Consider the following 22,294-nt stretch of genomic DNA (forward strand, 5'->3'; position numbering starts at 1 on the left):
TACTAAGGCAGCTACATTAATTTTATTTCAAACAAGTATATTAAAGATACAAGTCTTGAGAAACAAAAACTTGCCTATTCAGGCATGGAGTTTTAAATCAGTATTTTTTAGGACTAAGAAGTCTATAGATAATGTCCAAACTCAAATAGTTGTGCAAGTGCTCTGGGAAGCCTCTGATATGTAGTGATTCTCTGGAGTTATGCAGATGATGACTACATGACATTCAAGTATTTTATAATTGCTTTTAGGAGTGTGTGTCTACTGATGCAGGTAGCAATGCCCTGCGTGCTGTTTGCTGCTTCCCCATCAGAACTTCATTTAAAAGGTGGGACTAATGCTGAGATGGCTCCTCAGATAGACTACACAGTCATGGTAGGGAAAACCTTCTTTGGCTTGGTGCATCTTTTATGCATATGTACTTTCAATGTAACTTCTGTTGCTCTTCCTGCAAGTTTGTTTCAAGTTAGGGAATCAGACACGGGTGTTTAACACTATTAGTGTACTGGATGTAGAGAGCAACCAGCATTTCATGGATTTCCCTCAAACAGCAGCTAGTCTTTTTGCTTTTAATTGCTGAAGAAAGTGTCACTTAAAATTCACTGTTTATTCTAGAAGTGCCATGATTTGCTAAAGCATTTCTCTCCCTCATACCATAAAAAAAATCCTTCTGCACTTTGTGTCATTAAGAATGAAGTATAAGGAATGTCAAATAAGCTGTATGGGTGAAACTGGCTGTCTTTTTTAGTAATGTAACAAAGTTATGTGTTGATTTTCTTTTTAGGACTACATAAAATAGTGGGAAATTGTGTATGCAAAATAAACTCACTCTGTGTTTTTTATATATATTTGATTTTCAGGTTTTCAAGCCAATAGTTGAAAAGTTCAATTTCACGTTTAATTGTGACATAAAAAAGAGGTGAGTTATGGAGACGTGGCCAAGACAGACCTTACTGTTTGCACTGTATGATCACAGAGGCATTCACACAAGGTGCTCTCAATCAAGCTGAAATGAATTGATAATACATGAACTAATCTGCATTAGCTGCCCCTGTGTTCTGTCACTGTATGAGGAATGTGATAGGGCTCTTTTTTCAGTGTATTTTCTATTGCTGAGTCTTCAGCGGCTGTTAAATGTTTCTTGTGGGCTACCTCTAGGGGAAGCACATGCTAAACAGGCAGTATGTTACTGAGCTTTTTCTGAGGTGCCAAGTTATGTTTGTGGTAGGCTGTTACAAGATGTGCATTGTGAAGTAGTACTGTTGGACAACTTCATTCTATTATAAACATTTCAAAGGCACACACATCAAGAAAATTCTTATGTACAGTAACAGAGGCTTCAAAATGCATAATGAAACATATGAAGAGCCTTCTGGCCCTCTTCTTGGTTTTCTTGTGATCTTTGCCTTTATATCTGATTCCTGTTTCTAAACAGAGGCTACTACCCTCAGGGAGGTGGCGAAGTTGTAGTCCAGATGTCACCAGTCAAAGAGCTGAGCCCAATAAACTTAACAGAACGTGGCACAGTGACAAAGATACATGGAAGAGCATTTGTTGCTGGAGCATTGCCTATAAAAGTAAGTGCTGATAATAGCTCTGGTAGTATCCAGTTTTACAAATCTATATGGAATTGCATGTAAACTGATTAACCTGTCTCCATTGTTCCCTTGTTTTGCAGTCTTTCACTTTATTAAATGGTTTTGATGTTACAGGCTGTAGAGTAGAAATTTGGGCAGCTCTAAAATGCATAGCAGCTGAACCAGGAAACGAGAATGGCATCCTTGATACCCTTCATATGGCTGTTCAAAAGTCTTTAGCACATATTGAGAGGTATCTTGTATGTGAATTACACATAATTCCTATTTACATGGGTTATTTTAAATCTAGAATCATCTTGTTCATAGATGTATGAGTCAGCTACGATGCCCTGTATAGGCAGAGGTCAGACTGCAAAACATTGCTAGGGGTATTAGACAGAATAAGTTTCAGGTAGCAAAGATAAAACAGAGAAATATTTCATAGTATCACAGTATCACACAGTATCATCAGGGTTGGAAGAGACCTCACAGATCATCGAGTCCAACCCTTTACCACACAGCTCAAGGCTAGACCATGGAACCAAGTGCCACGTCCAACCTTGCCTTAAAGTGCCCCAGGGACAGCGACTCCACCACCTCCCCAGGCAGCCCATTCCAGTGTCCAATGACTCTCTCAGTGAAGAACTTTCTCCTCACCTCGAGTCTAAATCTCCCCTGGCGCAGCCTAAGGCTGTGTCCTCTCGTTCTGGCGCTGGCCACCTGAGAGAAGAGAGCAACCTCCCCCTGGCCACAACCACCCCTCAGGTAGTTGCAGACAACAATAAGGTCACCCCTGAGCCTCCTCTTCTCCAGGCTAAACAATCCCAGCTCCCTCAGCCTCTCCTCATAGGGCTGTGCTCAAGGCCTCTCACCAGCCTCGTTGCCCTTCTCTGGACACGATACTCCCTTCTATTTATTATTCCTATTCTGTCCCCATTTACAGAGAATTGGTGGTGGGATCTCCTTAAGACTCCCTCTCTCACACGGGCTAGGAATTAGTAGAGGAAGGAAAAGGAGACACTAACATACTTTTTTGAAGAGCTGTGGCCTGCTGGCTTTGGTCTTAAAATCTCCAAACCTATGAATAGTATCTATAATTGGATCATAAGGATGAGATAAGCCTCATCTGCTGCTACCTGCCTGATTTTAAACTGTTTGTTTTTCATTACATCTCATAGAGTCTATCTGGCACATAATAATTGTGAGGTGCATTAGTTTTGTAGTTTTGCTTGGGTTGGTTTGGTTTTTACAATATAATGTGTTGAGATAAGGCTAAAATCAAGTTATTCTGCCTCTGAAGGGAAGAATGTTCTTGAATTTCTAGTGATAGTTAAGCTTCTACTTGTATCACTGTAATTGTCCTTTGTCAAGCATTTAATGTTACCTTACTTTTGTAGGGAAATTCTTAGGTGCAGTTTAGTGCTTACTTGTAGGGTTTTATAATAATCCGTTGTTTTCTAGTTAATAAAGTAGCCCCTTTAATCAGAAATAATTTAGGAGGATAAAGTATTGCTATAGTTACATCATTGAATCAATGTTTTTACCTTCTGTCCTGTCAGTTGGCAAAAGACATGGCAGCAGCAGCAGTGAGATGCATCAGAAAAGAAATCAGAGATCTTTACATTAACATTCAGTCCGTTCGAGAACCCGATAATCACGCCGTCGGGACTGGAAGTGGCATAATGTAAGATGAGCCCAAACTTTATATTGTGGCCTGTAACTTTTCTGGTTGAGTAGCTAGATATTGATTATAGAGCTGATAAATGAAGTGTGATGTGAGTGATTCTGTTCTCAATACTGATTTTGGGTTTTCTGCTTAGCATCGTTGCAGAGACTTCAACAGGTTGTTTGCTAGCCGGGTCATCACTTGGCAAGAGAGGTAGGAGTTCTGTGAAGTACATTTCTTCCAGATTTAACTTGGTAGGAACCTGAAGTATAATCTGTTCAAAGATCTGATGCTTTGAGTGTTGCATTTTTAAATGCCTGGTTTTCAGTAATAAAGGACAGTGGAAGCAAGAAGATTTTAAGACAGTAAATATAATCTCACAGTTTGTACTAAGATGCTTCTGTGTAGTGCCAAAGGTTACTGAATTTGCTTTTTATCAGGATGAATTGTTAAGGATCATTGAGCAGAAAGTGCTCCTGGACATTAAGAACATAGAGTCTTTGTGTGGGTTTTGTTCACCTGTGAATCTAGATGTGTGTCTAGATAAAAAGGAGCAGAAGTGATTTTGCTTTAAAGTGGTTTTAACAAAGTATTCCTCTGACTAAGTTGGCCTACTTGTTTTTCCACTGCTTAGAAAGTATGAATTACATGTCTTGTTAAGATGAGAGGGCTTTTTTAAGTGGACATTGACTGGAAGAACATGGAAATAAGGTTTCAAAAGTTGATAATTTCTTGATTTATTTTTTTTTTTCCCTTCTGTATTTTTAAAATGTTCATAATTGATTGCATCCTAATGCCCTGGACTTCTCTATTAGGAAAGAATCCTGACAAAGTTGGCATTGAAGCAGCTGAGATACTGCTTAAAAACCTTAAACACGGTGGAACTGTGGATGATTCTCTGCAAGACCAAGTAAGGCTTCTATGTGTGTTTCCATGAAATTAAGTAGCAAGACTATGCATGTGTATATCACAGAATCTTAGAGGTTGGAAGGGACTTCCAGAGGTCAAGTCCAGCACCCTGCCAAGCAGAATCACCTGGTGGTGTGCACAGGAATGCATACAGGTGGGTTTTGAAAGTCTCCAGGGGAGTCTCCACAACCTCTCTGGGCAGCCTGCTCTGGTGCTCTTTCACCCTCACTATAAAGAAGTTTCTCCTCATATTGAGGTGAAACCTCTGTTCCAGTTTGTAGCTGTTGCTCTTTGTCTTACTGCTGCTGAGCAGCAAAAAGAGATTGGCCCCATCCACTTGACACTCACCCCTCAGATATTTGTATACGTTGCTGAGATCTCTAAGACCTCTCTTCTGCAGTCTGAACAGCCCCAGGTTTCTCAGTCTCTGTCTATAGGGTAGATGCTCAAATCCCCCAGTCATCCTCATGGCTCTTAACTAGACTCTCCAGCAGGTCCCTATCTCTTTTGAACTGGAGAGTCCAAAACTGGATACAGTATTCCAGGTGTGGTCTCACTAGGGCAGAGTAGAGGGGGAGGAGAACCTCCCTAGACCTGCTGGCCACACTTTTCCTGATGCACTCCAGGATGCCACTGTCCCTCTTCGCCACAAGGGCATATTGCTGGCCCATGCAGAACTTGCTATCCACCAGAACTCTAAGGTCTTTCTCCACGGAGCTGCTTTCTAGCAGGGCAGCCCCCAACCTGCTAGAGTGAGTGAGAATCTCCTTCAGTGAGACTTGGACAGGCTGGAGGGTTGGGCAGGAGGAAATGTAATAAAATTCAACAAGGGCAAGTGTAGAGTCTTGCACCTGGGGAAGAACAACCTCAGGGATCAGTATAGGTTGGGGACCGATCTGTTGGAAGACAGTGAAGGGGAAAAGGATCTGGGGGTCCTAGTGGATGGGAGGGTGACCATGAGCCAACTGTGTGCTCTTGTGGCCAGGAGGGGCAGTGCCATTCTGGGGTGCATTAGAAAGGCTGTGGTTAGTAGGTCGAGAGAGGTTCTCCTGCCCCTCTACTCTGTCTTGGTGAGGCTGCATCTGGAGTACTGTGTTCAGTTCTGGGCCCCCCAGTTCAAGAGGGACATAGAACTGCTTGAGAGAGTCGAGCACAGAGCCACAACGATGATGAAGGGAATGGAACATCTCTCTTATGAGGAGAGCCTGAAGGAGCTGGGGCTCTGCTGTTTGGAGGAGACTGAGAGGTGACCTCATCCACTTTTATTTATAAATATGTAAAGGGTGAGTGCCAGGAGGATGGAGCCAGGCTCTGGTTGGTGAAGCCTGTGACAGGACAAGGGGAAGGAAGCTGAGGTACAGGAAGTTTCATGTAAATGGGAGGAGGATTTTTTTTCACTGTGAGGGTGACAACACTGGAACAGGCTGCCCAAGGGGATTGTGGAGTCTCCCTCTGGAGATACTCAAAACCCACCTGGAGGTGTTCCTGTGTGATCTGGTATAGGTGATCATGCCCTGGCTTTTGAAGCCCCCTTCCAGCCCCTGACATTCTATGATCAATTATTTCTGTTTGGTACTCCCTGTAGTGGATTACAAATAGCTCCCTGGATGCATATTAAGAGTGATACTAAGTGAAGTTGTTAGAGGACTGAATATCTAGGAGGTGCTCCTGTTTGTCTTTTTCACCCACTTTCACTTAAGAATGAAAACTCCTCCCCTATATTATTTTCAGTAATACAACCTCATAAGACTCTTGGGCTGTTCTAGGTGGGATGATGTTGACTCTTAGCTGTAAACACCTGCCCACACATTACTGTTACATAGTATAATAGGAAGTATTTAGGCCTTGGAGCCATCTTACTTTTTCTGTGGTATGCACAGTACAATTGGTGAAACATTCCACAGCTGGATTCAGTGGGAACAGCTCAGAGTTGTATCATGCTTACAGAGTACTTTTCATGGTGAAGTTTGTAATTCAAATTGGTTTCTAAAAATATCTGTCTGGTGAATGTGTCATCAGAAAGTGTAAGACTTAAAAAAACCTTCTTCCAAAGTTTTTTTTTGTGTCCATGAAGGTAATCTACCAATCTGGAGTATTTCAGGGTGGGGAAGAGTGAAGATGAAAGTATGAAGGTAGTAACAAGAATTCAGTGGCAAACTCCACTAGACAAGTAGCAGCCTTTGTGCAATAGGCATTTACAGTAGTCACTTCTAAGCTTCTTGAGCCTTGCATCATTCTAGCTCTCAGCATCATGAAGTGTTATGAAATGTGACAAATCACATTTTTGCATCTGCAGACTTTTTTAATCAACTTCCTAGGATCTGAAGAGTTACTTAATATTCACCTTTCCTTCCCTTCCAGCTGATCATTTTTATGGCTCTAGCAAAGGGAGTCTCTAGAGTGAAAAGTGGACCAATTACACTTCATACTCAGACAGCTATACACTTTGCAGAGCAGCTAACAAAGGTGAGCACAAAAGTTCAGGAAACTGTCATCCAGAAAGGAGGTGATGTAAAGTTTAGCAGGCATTGTGAACTGAATTTGATCATGGAGGACAAATATTGATCAAATAATTGCTACAATATTTATGTAGTTTACCTGTAGAAAATAAACATACTTCATGGTTAAATGCCTTTAAAATGGTCAGAGACTTTGACCACCTTGATGTAAACATTTAATGAAATCAGAGTTGTAATATAAACAAGCACATGGCAATATGATTATTGGGCATCAGATACTGAATATTTAAGCTCATGTGTGTTGTAACTTAGTTATGTATTTCTAATCCTGTTTTAGGCCAAATTTACTGTGACAAAGTCAGAAGAGGACGATCCCAGTAAAGATACATACATCATTGAGTGCCAAGGAATGGGGATGATAAACTCAAACTTCTAGGGTAAAAAGAGAAGCAGCAAGATGAGAAAAGCAAAACTCAACATACCTCAGTGATGCATTGCACTACATTTCGATATGCATGTGAACAAGGGGAGCCTTCTGTTGCTTCTGAGTGATTTAATTCCAAGTATGATGTCAAGGTTTTCCCTTGGCGTGCTGAGAATGGAAAATGATTTGGAAAATGGAAGTTTCTTTTTTGTTATTATTTTCTACCATGAGGAGCAAAATCAGTAAGACAGCATATGTTGTGTGTATTTGAGAGCTTCAGTTTAGCTAAAACTCAGAAAAGAACCATTTCTGTTTTGGAAAAGAACCATTTTCCCCTTTGGAAAAATGAAGTTCTGCTCTTTGCGAACCTTTATGTTATGAGGTACATGGAAGGAAGTGCACCATCAAATCTGTGTCACTGTTCTTCTTTAACCATTGTGCTTCAACTGTGAGGAAATAATAAAGCACTATGATCACATGAAAGCCTGGTATTTGTATTTGCTGTTACCTCAGGGAATAGTCTCAGTAGAAGATGGGTACGAAGTAACTTTACAGAGGTATAATTTCTTCCTCTCCCTGCAGGGAAAGAAAACCAACAGTGTATAAAATAGTTTTCTTTTAAATCTTTCCATCTATTTGAAAAAAAACTGTCTCAGGCAAGCTAAAACAATGTGCCATTTCACATCCCAAACACAAAATACTAGCTTGATGATTTAAGTGGATTTTCTGGCTACAGCATACTAACTGGGTCACACTTTTACATTTGTTGTTTGTTGCTTTTAAAGGGAGCATTTGATTACAGCAGAGATCAGGAAGCTGCTGAACACACATAGGTACATACATGTATCTACATTCAGCACTCCATACACACAGGACTGTTTAGGCATATAAAATCCAGCTGGGTTATCCTCCTTATCTGGATTAAGTGTGGAAGACCTTCTGCCCATTTGGCTTCGATGGTGCTTCTGAAAGCAAAAGGGGGAAAAAAAAGAAGTAGAGCATAATTTGATTTGCAGATGAAGAACTGGATCACAGAGTTGGAATGACTTAAAGCTATCTAAATACTCTGTAAGCTTGAATCAATTTCTGTGTTTTCCACAGCCCAGGCTGCAGCCTTTGCTCTAGGATCTTTTTTTCCTCTATTGTGACTACTGAAGCTAACAGCTGAAGATGTATCTTGAAGCATTGTTTGTCTTAATAAGATAATCAAATTTCTGTGTTGATGACTCGAAAAAACTCCTTTGCTGATATACAAAAACGTTCAACAACTATCGTTGGGTTCTTCCCCTCTCCCCACCCGAGAACTCGTGCAAAAGAACGGCTTTGCTATTAATTAGCATGGTTTCTTTTGTCTAATACTGAGAACAGACTGAAGGTGGCAGCAGGTACCTGCTGAAGTTCTTAACGATGACCCTCAACTGCCTTTGAAGAGCACCTCTGGAATTACTAGCAAATGATTGTCAGTGTTTCCTTTTGGAAGAACTCTGCATTCAAAAAGGAAGCTTTCTCTCAGTATTTCTTTTTTTTTCTCTTCAAGTTCCATCATTGGATTCTTTCTAATTCAGTGTTTTTTAATTAATGTCCAACCAAGCAACTATAGACAATTAAATTTATCTTTTATTATGCAGTTACAATGTTTATAGAAATTATGCTCCTTGAGAGATAATAAACACCTTTATAAACTACAATACAGAACTAACACCTTCCCTTCAGGTTATAAAATCTCTAGGTAGTGCCTTAGACACTTGGCCTTCTCAAACCCCATAATCACAGTTTCACTTCAGCAATCAAGTAAGAATGACTCACTTTCATAGAATCATAGATTCAACCAGGTTGGAAGAGACCTCCAAGATCAGCCAGTCCAACCTAGCACCCAGCCCTAGCCAGTCAACCAGACCATGGCACTAAGTGCCTCATCCAGGCTTTGCTTGAACACCTCCAGGGACAGCGACTCCACCACCTCCCTGGGCAGCCCTTTCCAATACCAATCACTCTCTCTGGCAACAACTTCCTCCTAACATCCAGCCTAGACCTCCCCCAGCACAACTTGAGACTGTGTCCCCTTGTTCTGTTGCTGGTTGTCTGGCAGAAGAGACCAACCTCTACCTGGATACAGCCTCCCTTCAGGTAGCTGCAGACAGCAATGAGCTCTGCCCTGAGCCTCCTCTCCTGCAGGCTGCACACACCCAGCTCCCTCAGCCTCTCCTCACAGGGCTGTGCTCCAGGCCCCTCACCAGCTTTGTCACCCTTCTCTGGACACCTTCCAGTACCTCAGCATCTCTCTTGAATTGAGGAGCCCAGAACTAGACACAGGACTCAAGGTGTGGCCTGACCAGTGCTGAGTACAGGGGCAGAATAACCTCCCATGTCCTGCTGGCCACACTGCTCCTGATCCAGGCCAGGATGCCTAGTAAATTGTTTGTGGACTATAAGCATATTTAGGTATTAATGCCTAGGTGGTTTAAAGACTAAACAAATCAGTGTAACCAGCTGCTGTCACATTAAGAAAGCCTCATGAACAACAGCATATCTAAATTAAATCTTTTTAGATTTAGGTAGACCTTTACATATTTGTGCACATATACATACTGCATTATGTATTGCAACTTGGATAAGCTTGATCATGATCTTACCTGGTCCCAAAGGCTGCCTGGAGTCCCTTGTCATAGCTTTTTCATTGCTTTTGTTTTCTTTTGGAAAATTAATGCCAGCTTGCATGCCTCAGATGCTGGCTGTGGTGCTACAAATTTTTCCCCACGTTGGAACAATTGCAGCAAAATAGAAGAACCAGTGCAACCTTGAGAGAACCATCTCACATTAGAATTTCTAGCTCTATCTAACACTTCTGAAATCATGTCTGTCTCAGCAAAACTTTACTTTGGAAACAACTAAAAAATGTGCAAGGTTTGTTTCTCAGGGAAATTAAAAATAAAGAAACCAAAATTGAGTTGAATGAAAAAATTTCCTGTGAAAGCTTGAAATGCAATTCCTGTCTTCCAAACAGACATACAGAAGTATATCAATGCTTGGCCAATACATAGAATCATAGAATGATTTGGGTTGGAAGGGACCTCAAAGATCAGCCAGTTCCAACCCCTTGCCATAGGCAGGGACATCTCCCACTAGAACAGGTCATTCAAAGCCTCATCCAGCCTGGCCTTGAACACCTGCAGGGAGGGAACAGCCACAACCTCCCTGGGCAACCTGTGCCAGTGTCTCACCACTCTCACTGTAAAGAACCCTTTCTTAACATCTAGTTGCAATCTCCTCTCTTTCAGTTTAAACCCATTACCCCTTGTCCTCTCATTACAAGACCTTGTCAATAGTCCCTCCACAGCCTTCCTGTAGGCCCCCTTCAGATACTGGAAAGGCCACTGTAAGGTCTCCTCAAAGCCTTCTCTTCTCCAGGTGGAAGGGCCCCAACTCCTTTAGCCTGTCCTCATAGCAGAGCTGCTGCAGCCCTCTGAGCATCTTCGTGGCCCTCCTCTGGACTCGCTCTAACAGTTCCATGTCTTTTTTGTGTTGAGGGCTCCAGAACTGCACACAGTATTCCAGGTGGGGTCTGAGAAGAGCATAGTAAAGTACATTTAACAAAGATTAACAAAACCCAGGTTGCCAGGAAAAAAGTCTTCTTAGTAAGTGCAGAATGCAATATTCTTACTGCACCTCCCTGCTCTGCATAAGCCTGTTACAAAGAGCAGCTGGTCATCAGTAACTGGCAGTCCTTGGGAGCTTTCTTGCAGGCTTGCTCAAGTGTCCAACCTCTCATATGACATGACCCCTGTGGCCACCATCAGATGAATGAGAAGGCTGCTGTGCTCTCTATGCCTTGCCTTTGTCATTGCAGTGTCTGTCCCATTATGCCATCCCTGTCCCCTTATGCCATCCCTGCAGTGCTTTCTGGGTTGAAGGAATCTGGTACTGATTCAATCAGGCTTTGCATGTAACCCTTTTCCTCTCCTCATGGTTAGAAAATCTGCAGGCAGCCACAAGGGATTTTACTCTTCAGTAGAAGAGTATGCACACACCACATTTTATTACCCAGGCCTAAATGACATCCTGTCACCTCTGCTGACCTCTCACCAGGAAATGTTAATCATAACTATTGTTCCTATATATATATATTACATATATATTCAAACAAACTTAAACTGAGGTCAGAAAATTCTTTACATTAATTTGGGGCTACTAGTATCATAGAATCACAGAGTCATAGAATCAACCAGGTTGGAAGAGACCTCCAAGATCATCCAGTCCAACCTAGCACCCAGCCCTAGCCAGTCAACTAGACCATGGCACTAAATGCCTCATCCAGGCTTTTCTTCAACACCCCCAGGGATGGTGACTCCACCACCTCCCTGGGCAGCCCATTCCAATGCCAATCACTCTCTCTGCCAACAGCTTCCTCCTAACATCCAGCCTAGACCTCCCCTGGCACAACTTGAGACTGTGTCCCCTTGTTCTATTGCTGGCTGTCTGGCAGAAGAGACCAATCCCACCTGGCTACAGCCTCCCTTCAGGTAGCTGCGGACAGCAATGAGCTCTGCCCTGAGCCTCCTCTTCTGCAGGCTGCACACCCCCAACTCCCTCAGCCTCTCCTCATACAGTTTGTGATCCAGGCCAAGTTGTTACCTCTTCCCCTTCTCAGCTGGGCTCCAAGCCATTCAAATGTCAGCCCTCCAGGTTTTCATTTGCTTTCAGTTCACTTAGATTTTAAATCTCCCAAGTCACTACATGAGCTGCAGATCTGATTACATCACAGTCCTATGTTGCAGGTGCCCTAAGTACTTAAGCTTAAATTTTACAGCATAATTAATTGTTGGAATTAATGCAGTATGTGCAAGTTAGTTGTTGGTAGTTAGTGGTGTAACTTTGCTATTTTTAAGCTTCCTGCCCTTTTTGAATATTAACTAATAATTACAGTGCCTTACTTGAAGCTCTTCAACTTTCATTTATATCCCTTTACAAACATATAATTTTTAGTGATAAGGTTGGATTATGTCACTTGTGGGAATGTATTAACCTTTTGTTCAGGAAGAGATGAGACATAATTTGCACCTGCTCTACAAATATGCTCTGGGTTTTCTTATGTTAATCAGACACATTTGAATCTTATATAAAAACTTCAGTGTGGGTGTATGGATACAACTAAGATGCTTACATTTAATACTGCTCAAATAGGTAGTGGCAATGACTCACAGGTTCTGTACACCAAGGAAACGGATTGATCCTCTCACAGTTTCAAACTGTGTACCCCTAGTTTACTTCCATGAGAGAGAATTGTGTCTGGATGAATGTAATGATCAGAAAAAGGCAGGCACTGAAGTCTCCAGACAAATAAGAAGGGCATTACATACACCCAAGTTCTCCAAGGAATACTGCTTTCTGGTTCTGACTGAAAGCTGTTACTCTCAAAAAGAGTACCTTTGAACCTTTTCTCATGCCCTGAAATCTACTTTGGCTCATAACTGTTCCTCTTCTAGACCTATGTGCCCTATTCTGGTTACTATAGTATTTTCTAGATCACCTTGAGAATACTGCATTTAGTTTTGGCTCCCTCCATTCTAAAGAGAGAACAATGGCATGGGGTTGGAGCTCTGTAAGGAGAGACTAAAGGAAGGGGGCTTGCCCAGCCTGGGGAGGGGATGGATTTGGGCACCTACCAGCAACCTGCCCATGCCTTCAAGGAAGTTATGGAGGAGACAGAGCCAGGCCCCTCACACTGGTCTGTGGAGTGAAGATGAGAGACAGCAAGAGTAAATTGAAACAAGAGATGTTCAGGCTGGACAAAGTCCTGACCAACCTAGACTGAGCGCATGGCAGAGACTGCACTGAGCATGGGTTCAGACCAGAACCTTTCCTACCTATGGTCCTCTCCTACCTCAATCACTCTATGATCCTGAATGCCAGCCTGGCAAGTGATGATCATCTAAACACAATGCAAAAGAATTCTCTAAAATATTCCAGCATGAGTTAGTTATAACTCAGGATGCTAAAATGACAGAGACAGGCTGCCCAGAGGGGTTGTGGAGTCTCCCTCTGGAAATATTCAAGACCTTCCTGGATGCATTCCAGTGTGATCTGGTACAGGTGATCCTGCTCTGGCAGGAAGGTTGGACTAGATGATCTTTCAAGGTCCCTTCCAGCCTCTAACCTTCTGTGATTCTCTGTGATAAAAAATGATACCAAATAAAGGTACACAGTGGGGGAATGGCAGAGTAAATCATTTGCAGTGGAAACAATGGAAAGGGGTTTCCTATGATTAGAGCTACATCTTCTGAATGGAAAACAAGTGAATGCAAAACAAAAGATTCAATGTGCTGGTGATTGGAGAGAATAGGAAGTGATATCAGCATCCAAAAATGAAGTGAGGTGAGTCAGCTGGAGACTGCTTCCCTAATATTGGACTGCAGAAAAGGCTGTAAAGATTGAGGCAAAATAAGTGGGAACACAGTCCTTTGTAAAATTAGGCATAACCAGAATTTGTCCTTTGTGATTAAGATTTAGGAAATCTACTCATAAATCTACTTAGAAGGCAGAAGCTCTCATAGAGTGCATGTGGAGAAGCCTCAGCTAAAAGCTGTGTGATTGTCAGTTTTTACTGCATCTGGGTGTTTTTGTACTGCACCTAGTTGCACCTTAGGTGTTTCCCACTCTCTGCTCCTCTGCCCAGGAGGCTTTTTTCTGACTAACGCTTTCTAAATCAGGGTTCTGAACTTTGGCCACAACAAACCCAAGCAGTGCTACAGGCTGGGGACTGAGTGGCTGAGAGCAGCCAGGAAGAAAGGGACCTGGGGGCACTGGTAGATAGTAGCTGAAGATGAACCAGCAGTGTGCCCAGGTGGCCAAGAGAGCCAGTGGCATCCTGGCCTGGATCAGGAACAGTGTGGCCAGTAGGATGAGGGAGGTTCTTCTGCCCCTGTACTCAGCACTGGTCAGGCCACACCTTGAGTACTATGTCCAGTTCTGGGCTCCTCAATTCAAGAGAGATGTTGAGGTGCTGGAAGGTGTCCACAGAAGGGCAACAAGGCTCGTGAAGGGCCTGGAACACAAACCCTATGAGGAGAGGCTGAGTGAGCTGGGGTTGTTTAGCCTGCAGAAAAGGAGGCTCAGGGCAGAGCTCATTGCTGTCTACAGCTATCTGAAGGGAGGCTGTAGCCAGGTGAGGTTGGTCTCCTCTGCCAGGCAACCAGCAACAGAACAAGGGGACACAGTCTCAAGTTGCGCCGGGGGAGGTCTAGGCTGGATGTGAGGAGGAAGTTGTTGGCAGAGAGAGTGATTGGCATTGGAATGGGCTGCCCAGGGAGGTGGTGGAGGCACCATCCCTGGGGGTGTTCAAGAAAAGCCTGGATGAGGCACTTAGTGCCATGGTCTGGTTGACTGGCTAGGCCTGGGTGCTAGGTTGGACTGGCTGATCTTGGAGGTCTCTTCCAACCTGGTTGATTCTATGATCCTATGATATCATAATCCCATAATGAGAGGATATCTGCTTTAAAAAAAAAGGAACTCTGAGTTGAAAATTCTACTTTCAAAAAGTGACCAAATCTTTTCCTTCACATACAAGTATTTTAGGATGAAGTTTTAGACAAATTTTCTGCCATGCCATCCAAATTTTCCAAGATTGATAAACCCAGCTACTATTAGTACAGAAAACATCCAGAAGTATTTCTCTTTTTCTCCTTTCAAACAGACTTGCCTAGCCACTTAAAAGTTTCACTATCAGATGAATGATTCTGGTGGAAAAAAAAAGACCATTTGAGAAAGGACTTAATGATGCTGCACATGGAAACCTCTCTGTAAACAGAGAATTTTACACACACTGCACTGTTGTAGTTTATACAACTCCAGATGACCTGAACTTTATGCAACTCTCATAATCTAGGAATGCACTAACAGATCTTATGCTTTCTCAGCCACTAATGCCTGTGATGTCTGAACAAAGTGAGGCTTGTTTTAATCTTAGACTTCTTTCTTTTTAACAAAATTAATTTAAAAAATCCTTTTTTTTTTTTCAGAATGGGATCTTTTACAGAAAGGCTGGGCAGAATAAGACAGGTGCCAGTGCACTGTGCTTTAGAAGTAGTGGTCAAGACTTTGCTGTGATGATTACAACAGCAAATCTTTGCTTATTATATGATGAAACCATGACTGAATGTACAATTGTATAACCGAAGACAGAATTTAGGCTATATGCATAAATGAAGATTATCAGATGACAGCATTTGGCAAAGAAAGGAGGGGAGAGTAAGCAGTGAGTCTGAATGACATTTCCATCACTTTTATTCTATCATGCCCCTTAACTCTGTGTCCAGTTCTGGGCTCCTCAATTCAAGAGAGATGTTGAGGTGCTGGAAGGTGTCCAGCAGAGGGCGACAAAGCTGGTGAGGGGCCTGGAGCACAGCCCTGTGAGGAGAGGCTGAGGGAGCTGGGTGTGTGCAGCCTGCAGAAGAGGAGGCTCAGGGCAGACCTCATTGCTGTCTGCAACTACCTGAAGGGAGGCTGTAGCCAGGTGGGGTTGGTCTCTTCTCCCAGGCAAGGAGCAAAAGATTGAGAGGACAGAGTCTCAAGTTGTGCCAGGGGAGGTCTAGGCTGGATATTAGGAGGAAGTTGTTGGCAGAGAGAGTGATTGGCATTGGAATGGGCTGCCCAGGGAGGTGGTGGAGTCACTGTGCCTGGAGGTTTTGAAGAAAAAACTGGATGAGGCACTCAGTGCCATGGTCTGGTTGACTGGCTAGGGTTGGGTGCTAGGTTGGACTGGATGATCTTGGAGGTCTCTTCTGACCTGGTTGATTCTATGATTTTAACTCAGACACAGACTACTTTGGCCTTGAATTACTGTAATGGCTTGCAAGTGAGTATTTCACAGCAAATGAGTTCTGCTCACTCATTTTTCTGATATGCAAATGTATCAATGTCATTGCTTTTTACAAAAGTTAGTTCTCTCTTCCCCTTTTCCAAGTTCCCTTAGATTCTTCCTTTCTCCCTGATCAAGGATATGTTAACACTTAGATCCTCTATCACCACCTTTTAAGATACAATTCTAAAGAAAGATTCTCAGTTTATAGCAATTAATTCACAGAATATCCAAGGAAGCCAAAGAAGCTACACTGAAATAGCACTGGAAAGCATTGGCCTCAACTGTACAGGGAATATCAACGTATGCTGACAAATCTGAGATAGCTACAGTGGGCTTGTCATCAGGAAGGAGGATAAGCACATGGCCCCTTAAGTTTAAGTGATTGGTATTGTATAAATATCTCTTATCAGAACGAGATTGCTGGCATTCCCTCCTGTGTGGGAAAGTTAATTCTCATAACCAAATTATCAGATGTAAAACTGTAAAGGAAGACTGAGTGAACTACAAAGCAAGGCTTAAAAAATTAATTAGACTGCATTAAGCCCAGCAAATCCTGGGCCCTCTATCCATTCAAGCCTTTCATCTTTTTATTACTCCCCAGGTCGAGGCTCTGGAATTTAAACTTCAGCTCCTTTGCACAACTGGCTTCTCAGCTGAAGCATTCTTAATAGTACCAATGATTTTTTCTCCTCCCTCTTTGCATTCCTGAAATGCAAGGCTCTGGTCTCAAAAGCCTTTGAAAATAACTAAATAAGTTCTAATTCTGTGGGTTTTTTTCTTTCTCTGTTTTTCAGTGCTAAAAAGAAAAAAAAATGAAAAGGAACAATTTCAAAAGCTAAGAAGAGACCTACATAGCTGTGTCCAGTCTTTGAGTTCAGTTCTGGGCTCCTCAATTCAAGAGAGATGTTGAGGCACTGGAATGTGTCCAGAGGAGGGCAACAGGGCTGGTGAGAGGCCTGGAGCACAGCCCTGTGAGGAGAGGCTGAGGGAGCTGGGGGTGTGCAGCCTGCAGAAGAGGAGGCTCAGGGCAGAGCTCATTGCTGTCTACAACTACCTGAAGGGAGGCTGTAGCCAGGTGGGGTTGATCTCTTCTGCCAGGCACCCAGCAACAGAAGAAGGGGACACAGTCTGGAGTTGTGCAAGGGGAGGTCTAGGCTGGATGTTAGGAGGAAGTTGTTGTCAGAGAGAGTGATTGGCATTGGAATGGGCTGCCCAGGGAGGTGGTGGAGTCGCTGTCCTTGGAGGTGTTCAGGAAAAGCCTGGCTGAGGCACTTAGTGCCATGGTCTGGTTGATTGGACAGGGCTGGGTGCTAGGTTGGACTGGATGAGCTTGGAGGTCTCTCCCAACCTGGTTGATTCTATGATAGCTAATTGATTAAAACATTTATATATGCTGAGTTACTTCACCCTACCAAAGATAACTTTCCAACATGGTGAATTGCTGGAGCAGAATTTCAAAGGTGACTAAACTGATTTAGAAGTGTTTATCTTTCAATAGGATGCTCCCAGATAAAGAATACTTACATACCTCAACAGTTTTGTTTTAAGAAGTGGCTACTTGCCCTCTGACTAAAATTTACAGCTGTTACAGTGTGTTTAAGTACATGAGAACATATTGAAGTTCTCTTTGCTGCCTTTTGTCTTTAAAAAATCTGATTACACCTGCACCACTGAAGAAAGATTAGATTAGTAATAATGAAATAGAGTACTTAGAATGGGTTAATATAGTTTAAAAACCATTATACTAACTGAAAATGCTTTCTGCATTAACCCTCTGTACTTGCATGGAGTAATTAAGGCAAAGGAATCAATGACAGCCACCCTCAGAGAGAAAAGGCCAGTCTCATGTAGAACTAGTTTGCTTTGAACTTATTCTGGTCAGTCAGCACAAACCATTTTGGAACTGTTCAGATTTGCTTGTTTCCTTCTCAGAACACAGTGACCTCCAGGACCACAAGACTTATGGCCTTTGACTGCGAGCCAGATTCCTGTATCCTGTTTATTATGTTATATGCACTCTGTGAAATAAGCACAATTCAAATGCTTTGCCATTCAATCAAAAGTCAAGCCTGAGCCCACTTCTAGACGAAATTTAGATGTGTTTTATCCAATGATTATTTAATGATCCTGAAACAGAACCAATTAAAGCTTCCATGTGAACACTTCAGCAAACTGTATAGCCAGTCATTGCTGCTGTTTGGAGGGAAAACTATGTACACTCTTGCTGCTAAAGGAAGAAGTAAAACCCAGATCTCTTACTTTCTGGGTGATGCCATAACTCACATCTTGGGAAAAGGAGAGGGAGAGGAGAGGAGAGGAGAGGAGAGGAGAGGAGAGGAGAGGAGAGGAGAGGAGAGGAGAGGAGAGGAGAGGAGAGGAGAGGAGAGGAGAGGAGAGGAGAGGAGAGGAGAGGAGAGGAGAGGAGAGGAGAGGAGAGGAGAGGAGAGGAGAGGAGAGGAGAGGAGAGGAGAGGAGAGGAGAGGAGAGGAGAGGAGAGGAGAGGAGAGGAGAGGAGAGGAGAGGAGAGGAGAGGAGAGGAGAGGAGAGGAGAGGAGAGGAGAGGAGAGGAGAGGAGAGGAGAGGAGAGGAGAGGAGAGGAGAGGAGAGGAGAGGAGAGGAGAGGGAAAGCCTACCACCTTCTCACTGTCCTGATTGTTAAATGACTCCTGTCTCCCACTGCAAGATCACAGCTAGGAAGATGTCCCTGCAGTCAGAACTGGGTTTTGAACACACTCATGTACTATCTAAGGCCCAGCCACAGTCACTGAGAATTTGCATGGTTCCCTTCTCTGCTCCTCGTGAGCTGCACAGTGAGCCTCGGATGTGCTCCATGCAGGGATTTAAGTTTCAGAGGCAGCAACCACAACCTAACCAGTCTTCCTTACAGATGCTTCTCCCATCACATGACTGCATGAAATGCAAGCTTCCAGTAAATCACAGGCAGGCTGTTTCCAGGAGCTATTTCCCTGGAGATGTCAGCAGCCTGGGTAAGACAAATAAGGTCAAAACTCAGTGGGAGAAAATAACGGACTGTCAGCAAGCCTGCAGAGTTCTCCATCTGACCTCATGACACCTTATGAAATCTCTGATACTTAGCAGCTTTAAGCTACACTATCTCACACCTATTATCAATAAGTATTACTCATATCACAATAGGTATTGCCCCTATTGATCCAAGACTTTCTTTTGCTTCCTTTCTCATTCTGCCTCTCTAGCAGTTACCCATTCACTCTCTTTGTATCGCTGGCTCTAGCATGTGAGCCTGTGTCCAAGACAACAATTCAGTACCCACTTGCTGAACTGTATTCTGTGAGCATCTGCAGCTTGCAGACTGACTGAGGTGGAACTCAGTATTTGTGGCAAATGGAATCAAATTAAGAAAAAAAAGAAAGTCACATTTACTTTTTAATTTTTTTTAAACTTCCTTTTCTGCTACTGTGTTTATTTTCTGTGCTCTGCTTTCAAGTTAATTTCTCCCCTGGTTTAGAATCATAGAATGCTTTAGGTTGGAAGGTGAACTCAAAGAACATCCAGTTCCAACCCTCTGCCATAGGCAGGGACACCTCCCACTAGAGCAGGTCGCTCAAGGCCTCATCCAACCTGACCTTGAACACCTCCAGGGAGGTTGTGGAGCCTTCAGGTAGTTGTAGACAGCAATGAGGTCAGCCCTGAGCTTCCTCTTCTCCAGGCTGAACAACCCCAGCTCCCTCAGCCTCTCCTCATAGGGTTTGTGTTCCAGGCCCTTCACCAGCCTTGTTGCCCTTCTCTGGACACATTCCAGCACCTCAACATCTCTCTTGAATTGAGGAGCCCAGAACTGGACACAGCACTCAAGGTGTGGCCTGACCAGTGCTGAGTACAGGGGAAGAATAACTGTACTTTCATGTGAACCTGGCTATCCCTGTGCATGAGTCACTCTCCCTGATGAGCCAAGGCTGGAAAATAAAGTCTGGATGAACACATAGTCAGCTACCATTGCAGCAAAACGAGGATCACCACTGTATACATGGAGTGTTTTGGGAAGGCTTCAACTACCTCCTTATTGGCCCATAGACAAGAGATATTTTTGAAAGAAGGATGATTTTCTTTTAGCTCTGCCTGTTTAGGTGGCAGAGTATCATTCAGAGCAGGCCTAAGACTGCATCCAGAGAGCTGGGAAACGGTGATGGAGTTTCACAACAAGACTTGTGTAAGGTTCCTGAGGTTTCCCAAATTTACCCAGCAAAAAAAACCAAGACTGGTCTTCAATTAAACCAAGATATGGAGAATCTACCATGAGGCCAAAACCAAAACAGATTAAAGAAAACTTGATCAAACTTTAGAAAAATCTCTTTCCCAGCATTTTGTGCCTGCGTGGGGTCTATTTGCACCACACTCAAACTACCATCACATGAGGAAGAGTACTCTTCTGCCTCAGAGTGTTTCTCCTAGTGCTTACAAAGGCTGAGGGACCTGGGGCTTCTTAGTCTGGAGAAAAGAAGACTTAGAGGGGATTTGATTAATGTTTATAAGTATCTGAAGGCTGGCTAGGAGCAGGGGGACAGGCTCTGCTCACTTGCTCCCTGTAATAGAACAAGGAGCAATGGGTATAAATTGCAGCAAAAGAGGTTGTGCCTCAGCACAAGGGGGAACTTCTTTACTGTAAGGGTCACAGAGCACTGGAACAGGCTCCCCAGGGAGGTTGTGGGGTCTCCTTCTCTGGAGCCTTTCAAAGCCTGTCTGGATGTGTTCCTCTGTGATCTGTGTTAGGTAGTAGTGCCCTGCTCTGGCAGGAGGGTTGGACTCAATGATCTCTTTGGGTCCCTTCCAACCCCTAACATCCTGTGATCCTATGATTAAGATCCACTATATGCCTTAGTGTACCAAGGCAGGGTACAGGATGGAAGGATAAGTGAAATCAGTTGCTAAAAGGCATATTAAGAAAGACTGAGTCAAAAAACAGGTCTCAGGATCCCTGGTTCTCAGTTCCTACCTGCACTGCCTGACTGATTTTACTATTTTGTGGTGACTGTGTTGAAGATTTCCACCTATCACTGATGGTGATGGCATTTCAAACCTCCTTAGTATAGGGTTAAATAATTATCTTTTTATTTTCATGCTAACAGCTTCCTCAAAAGCCAAGAGGTACCTTATACTGTTCAAATTTGGCATCATTTTCTTCTCTGCAACAAAATCTTGTCTCCAGCTTGCGTGCCGTACCACAGCTGTTCTGGTAGAGCATTAACACTTCCAAGGCTTGGAACATATTTAATGCCTTTTGAAAAATAAGAAAGCAGAATAATAACAAGATGAGAGTAATTCAGGAACAACTTCCATTTATGAGTCATGGAGAGGTCTCAGCTTAGGATGTAGTGCAGTTTTGTGGCAATTTTTAGGATCTTGTGCAGCAAGCCAAATGGAAAACATTTGCAGGGGAGCTGCTACATCTGGAATGCTTGTAAACAGCATCAGCTTTCACTTAAAACAGTTTACAGATTATAGTAATTAACAGAGCACCTACTCTGGCACAGCTTTACAACTGTGTGCAGATGGAGACATCGTTTCCCTTTAATCTTAGAAGCAAATAGTAGTAATGCTGGTGGTGCTGGTGGTGACAAACAGCCAAATTTAGGTCAGAGGATTAAATAGCTGTGAGCACAGCTGCTGGCTCACACTACAGTTATGCTTCTCTAAAAAGCCACAGCTGTTGTTTGACACGAATTTTGCTGCTGCACAAATATGTCTCTAAACCAGATGACTCTAGATTATCACAGAAGAACTATTTCCTAAGCAAGTCTTTATGAGGAGACAGTAGGAAGACAAACAGTAGCAATTTGCAGATTTATCTCCTTGACTCAAGAATTTTGACATGAATTTGGGGGCTTTTTGGTGGGGTTTTCTGTTTTTGTTCAGTGAGTGATAGCACAAGTTGACAGCAACAGCATGTGTTCTGAACTAACTTGCTGTTTCAAAGCAGTGCTAGGAAGCTGCTGACATACCAGTATGCATGTATCATTTGCAAGCCAAAACTGCTGAAAGTAACTCAGAGCACACACTCACCTACAGTTTTAGCTCTGTTCACCAGGTTCCTTAAGGAAAGCAGACAGCTTCCACACTGCAGGCTGGGGTAGTTTAGCCTGGAGAAGAGGAGGCTCAGGGCTGATCTCATTGCTGTCTGCAACTACCTGAAGGGAGGCTGTAGCCAGGTGGGGGTTGGTCTCTTCTCCCAGGCAACCAGCAGCAGAACAAGGGGACACAGTCTCAAGTTGTGCTGGGGGAAGTATAGGCTGGATGTTAGGAGGAAGTTGTTGGCAGAAAGAGTGATTGGCATTGGAATGGGCTGCCCAGGGAGGTGGTGGAGGCATCATCTCTGGAGGTGTTCAAAAAAAGACTGGATGGGGCACTTGGTGCCATGGTCTGGTTGAC

The 22,294-nt window shown here is 43.3% G+C and overlaps 1 protein-coding gene and 1 long non-coding RNA gene across 2 annotated transcripts; one reads left to right on the forward strand and one right to left on the reverse strand.

Annotated features, from left to right (window-relative positions):
• Positions 1-276: 276 nt before the first annotated feature.
• On the forward strand, positions 277-7,044 carry RTCA (RNA 3'-terminal phosphate cyclase). The gene is made up of 9 exons (XM_064148247.1): positions 277-372; positions 858-916; positions 1,433-1,574; positions 1,676-1,834; positions 3,134-3,258; positions 3,395-3,453; positions 4,056-4,150; positions 6,511-6,615; positions 6,946-7,044. The coding sequence occupies exons 1-9, from the start codon at positions 277-279 to the stop codon at positions 7,042-7,044; spliced, it is 939 nt and encodes a 312-aa protein (XP_064004317.1).
• A 323-nt stretch (positions 7,045-7,367) lies between these two features.
• On the reverse strand, positions 7,368-21,135 carry LOC135177826 (uncharacterized). Its single transcript, XR_010303174.1, has 3 exons — positions 21,018-21,135; positions 7,874-7,997; positions 7,368-7,608 (listed from the first exon to the last, which is right to left on the reverse strand). It is a non-coding gene; the product is annotated as an uncharacterized LOC135177826 (long non-coding RNA).
• Positions 21,136-22,294: the final 1,159 nt, after the last annotated feature.

The sequence above is a fragment of the Pogoniulus pusillus genome, chromosome 8 (assembly GCF_015220805.1).
Source record: "Pogoniulus pusillus isolate bPogPus1 chromosome 8, bPogPus1.pri, whole genome shotgun sequence".
Lineage (NCBI taxonomy): Eukaryota > Metazoa > Chordata > Aves > Piciformes > Lybiidae > Pogoniulus > Pogoniulus pusillus.

Bases quoted from the DNA above. Each gene is read 5' to 3' on its own strand.
- RTCA (XM_064148247.1), top strand. From the start codon at position 277: ATGCCCTGCGTGCTGTTTGCTGCTTCCCCATCAGAACTTCATTTAAAA. The intron at 917-1,432 runs GTGAGTTATGGA...GTTTCTAAACAG, and splicing joins AATTGTGACATAAAAAAGAG to AGGCTACTACCCTCAGGGAG. The intron at 1,575-1,675 runs GTAAGTGCTGAT...CTTGTTTTGCAG, and splicing joins CTGGAGCATTGCCTATAAAA to TCTTTCACTTTATTAAATGG.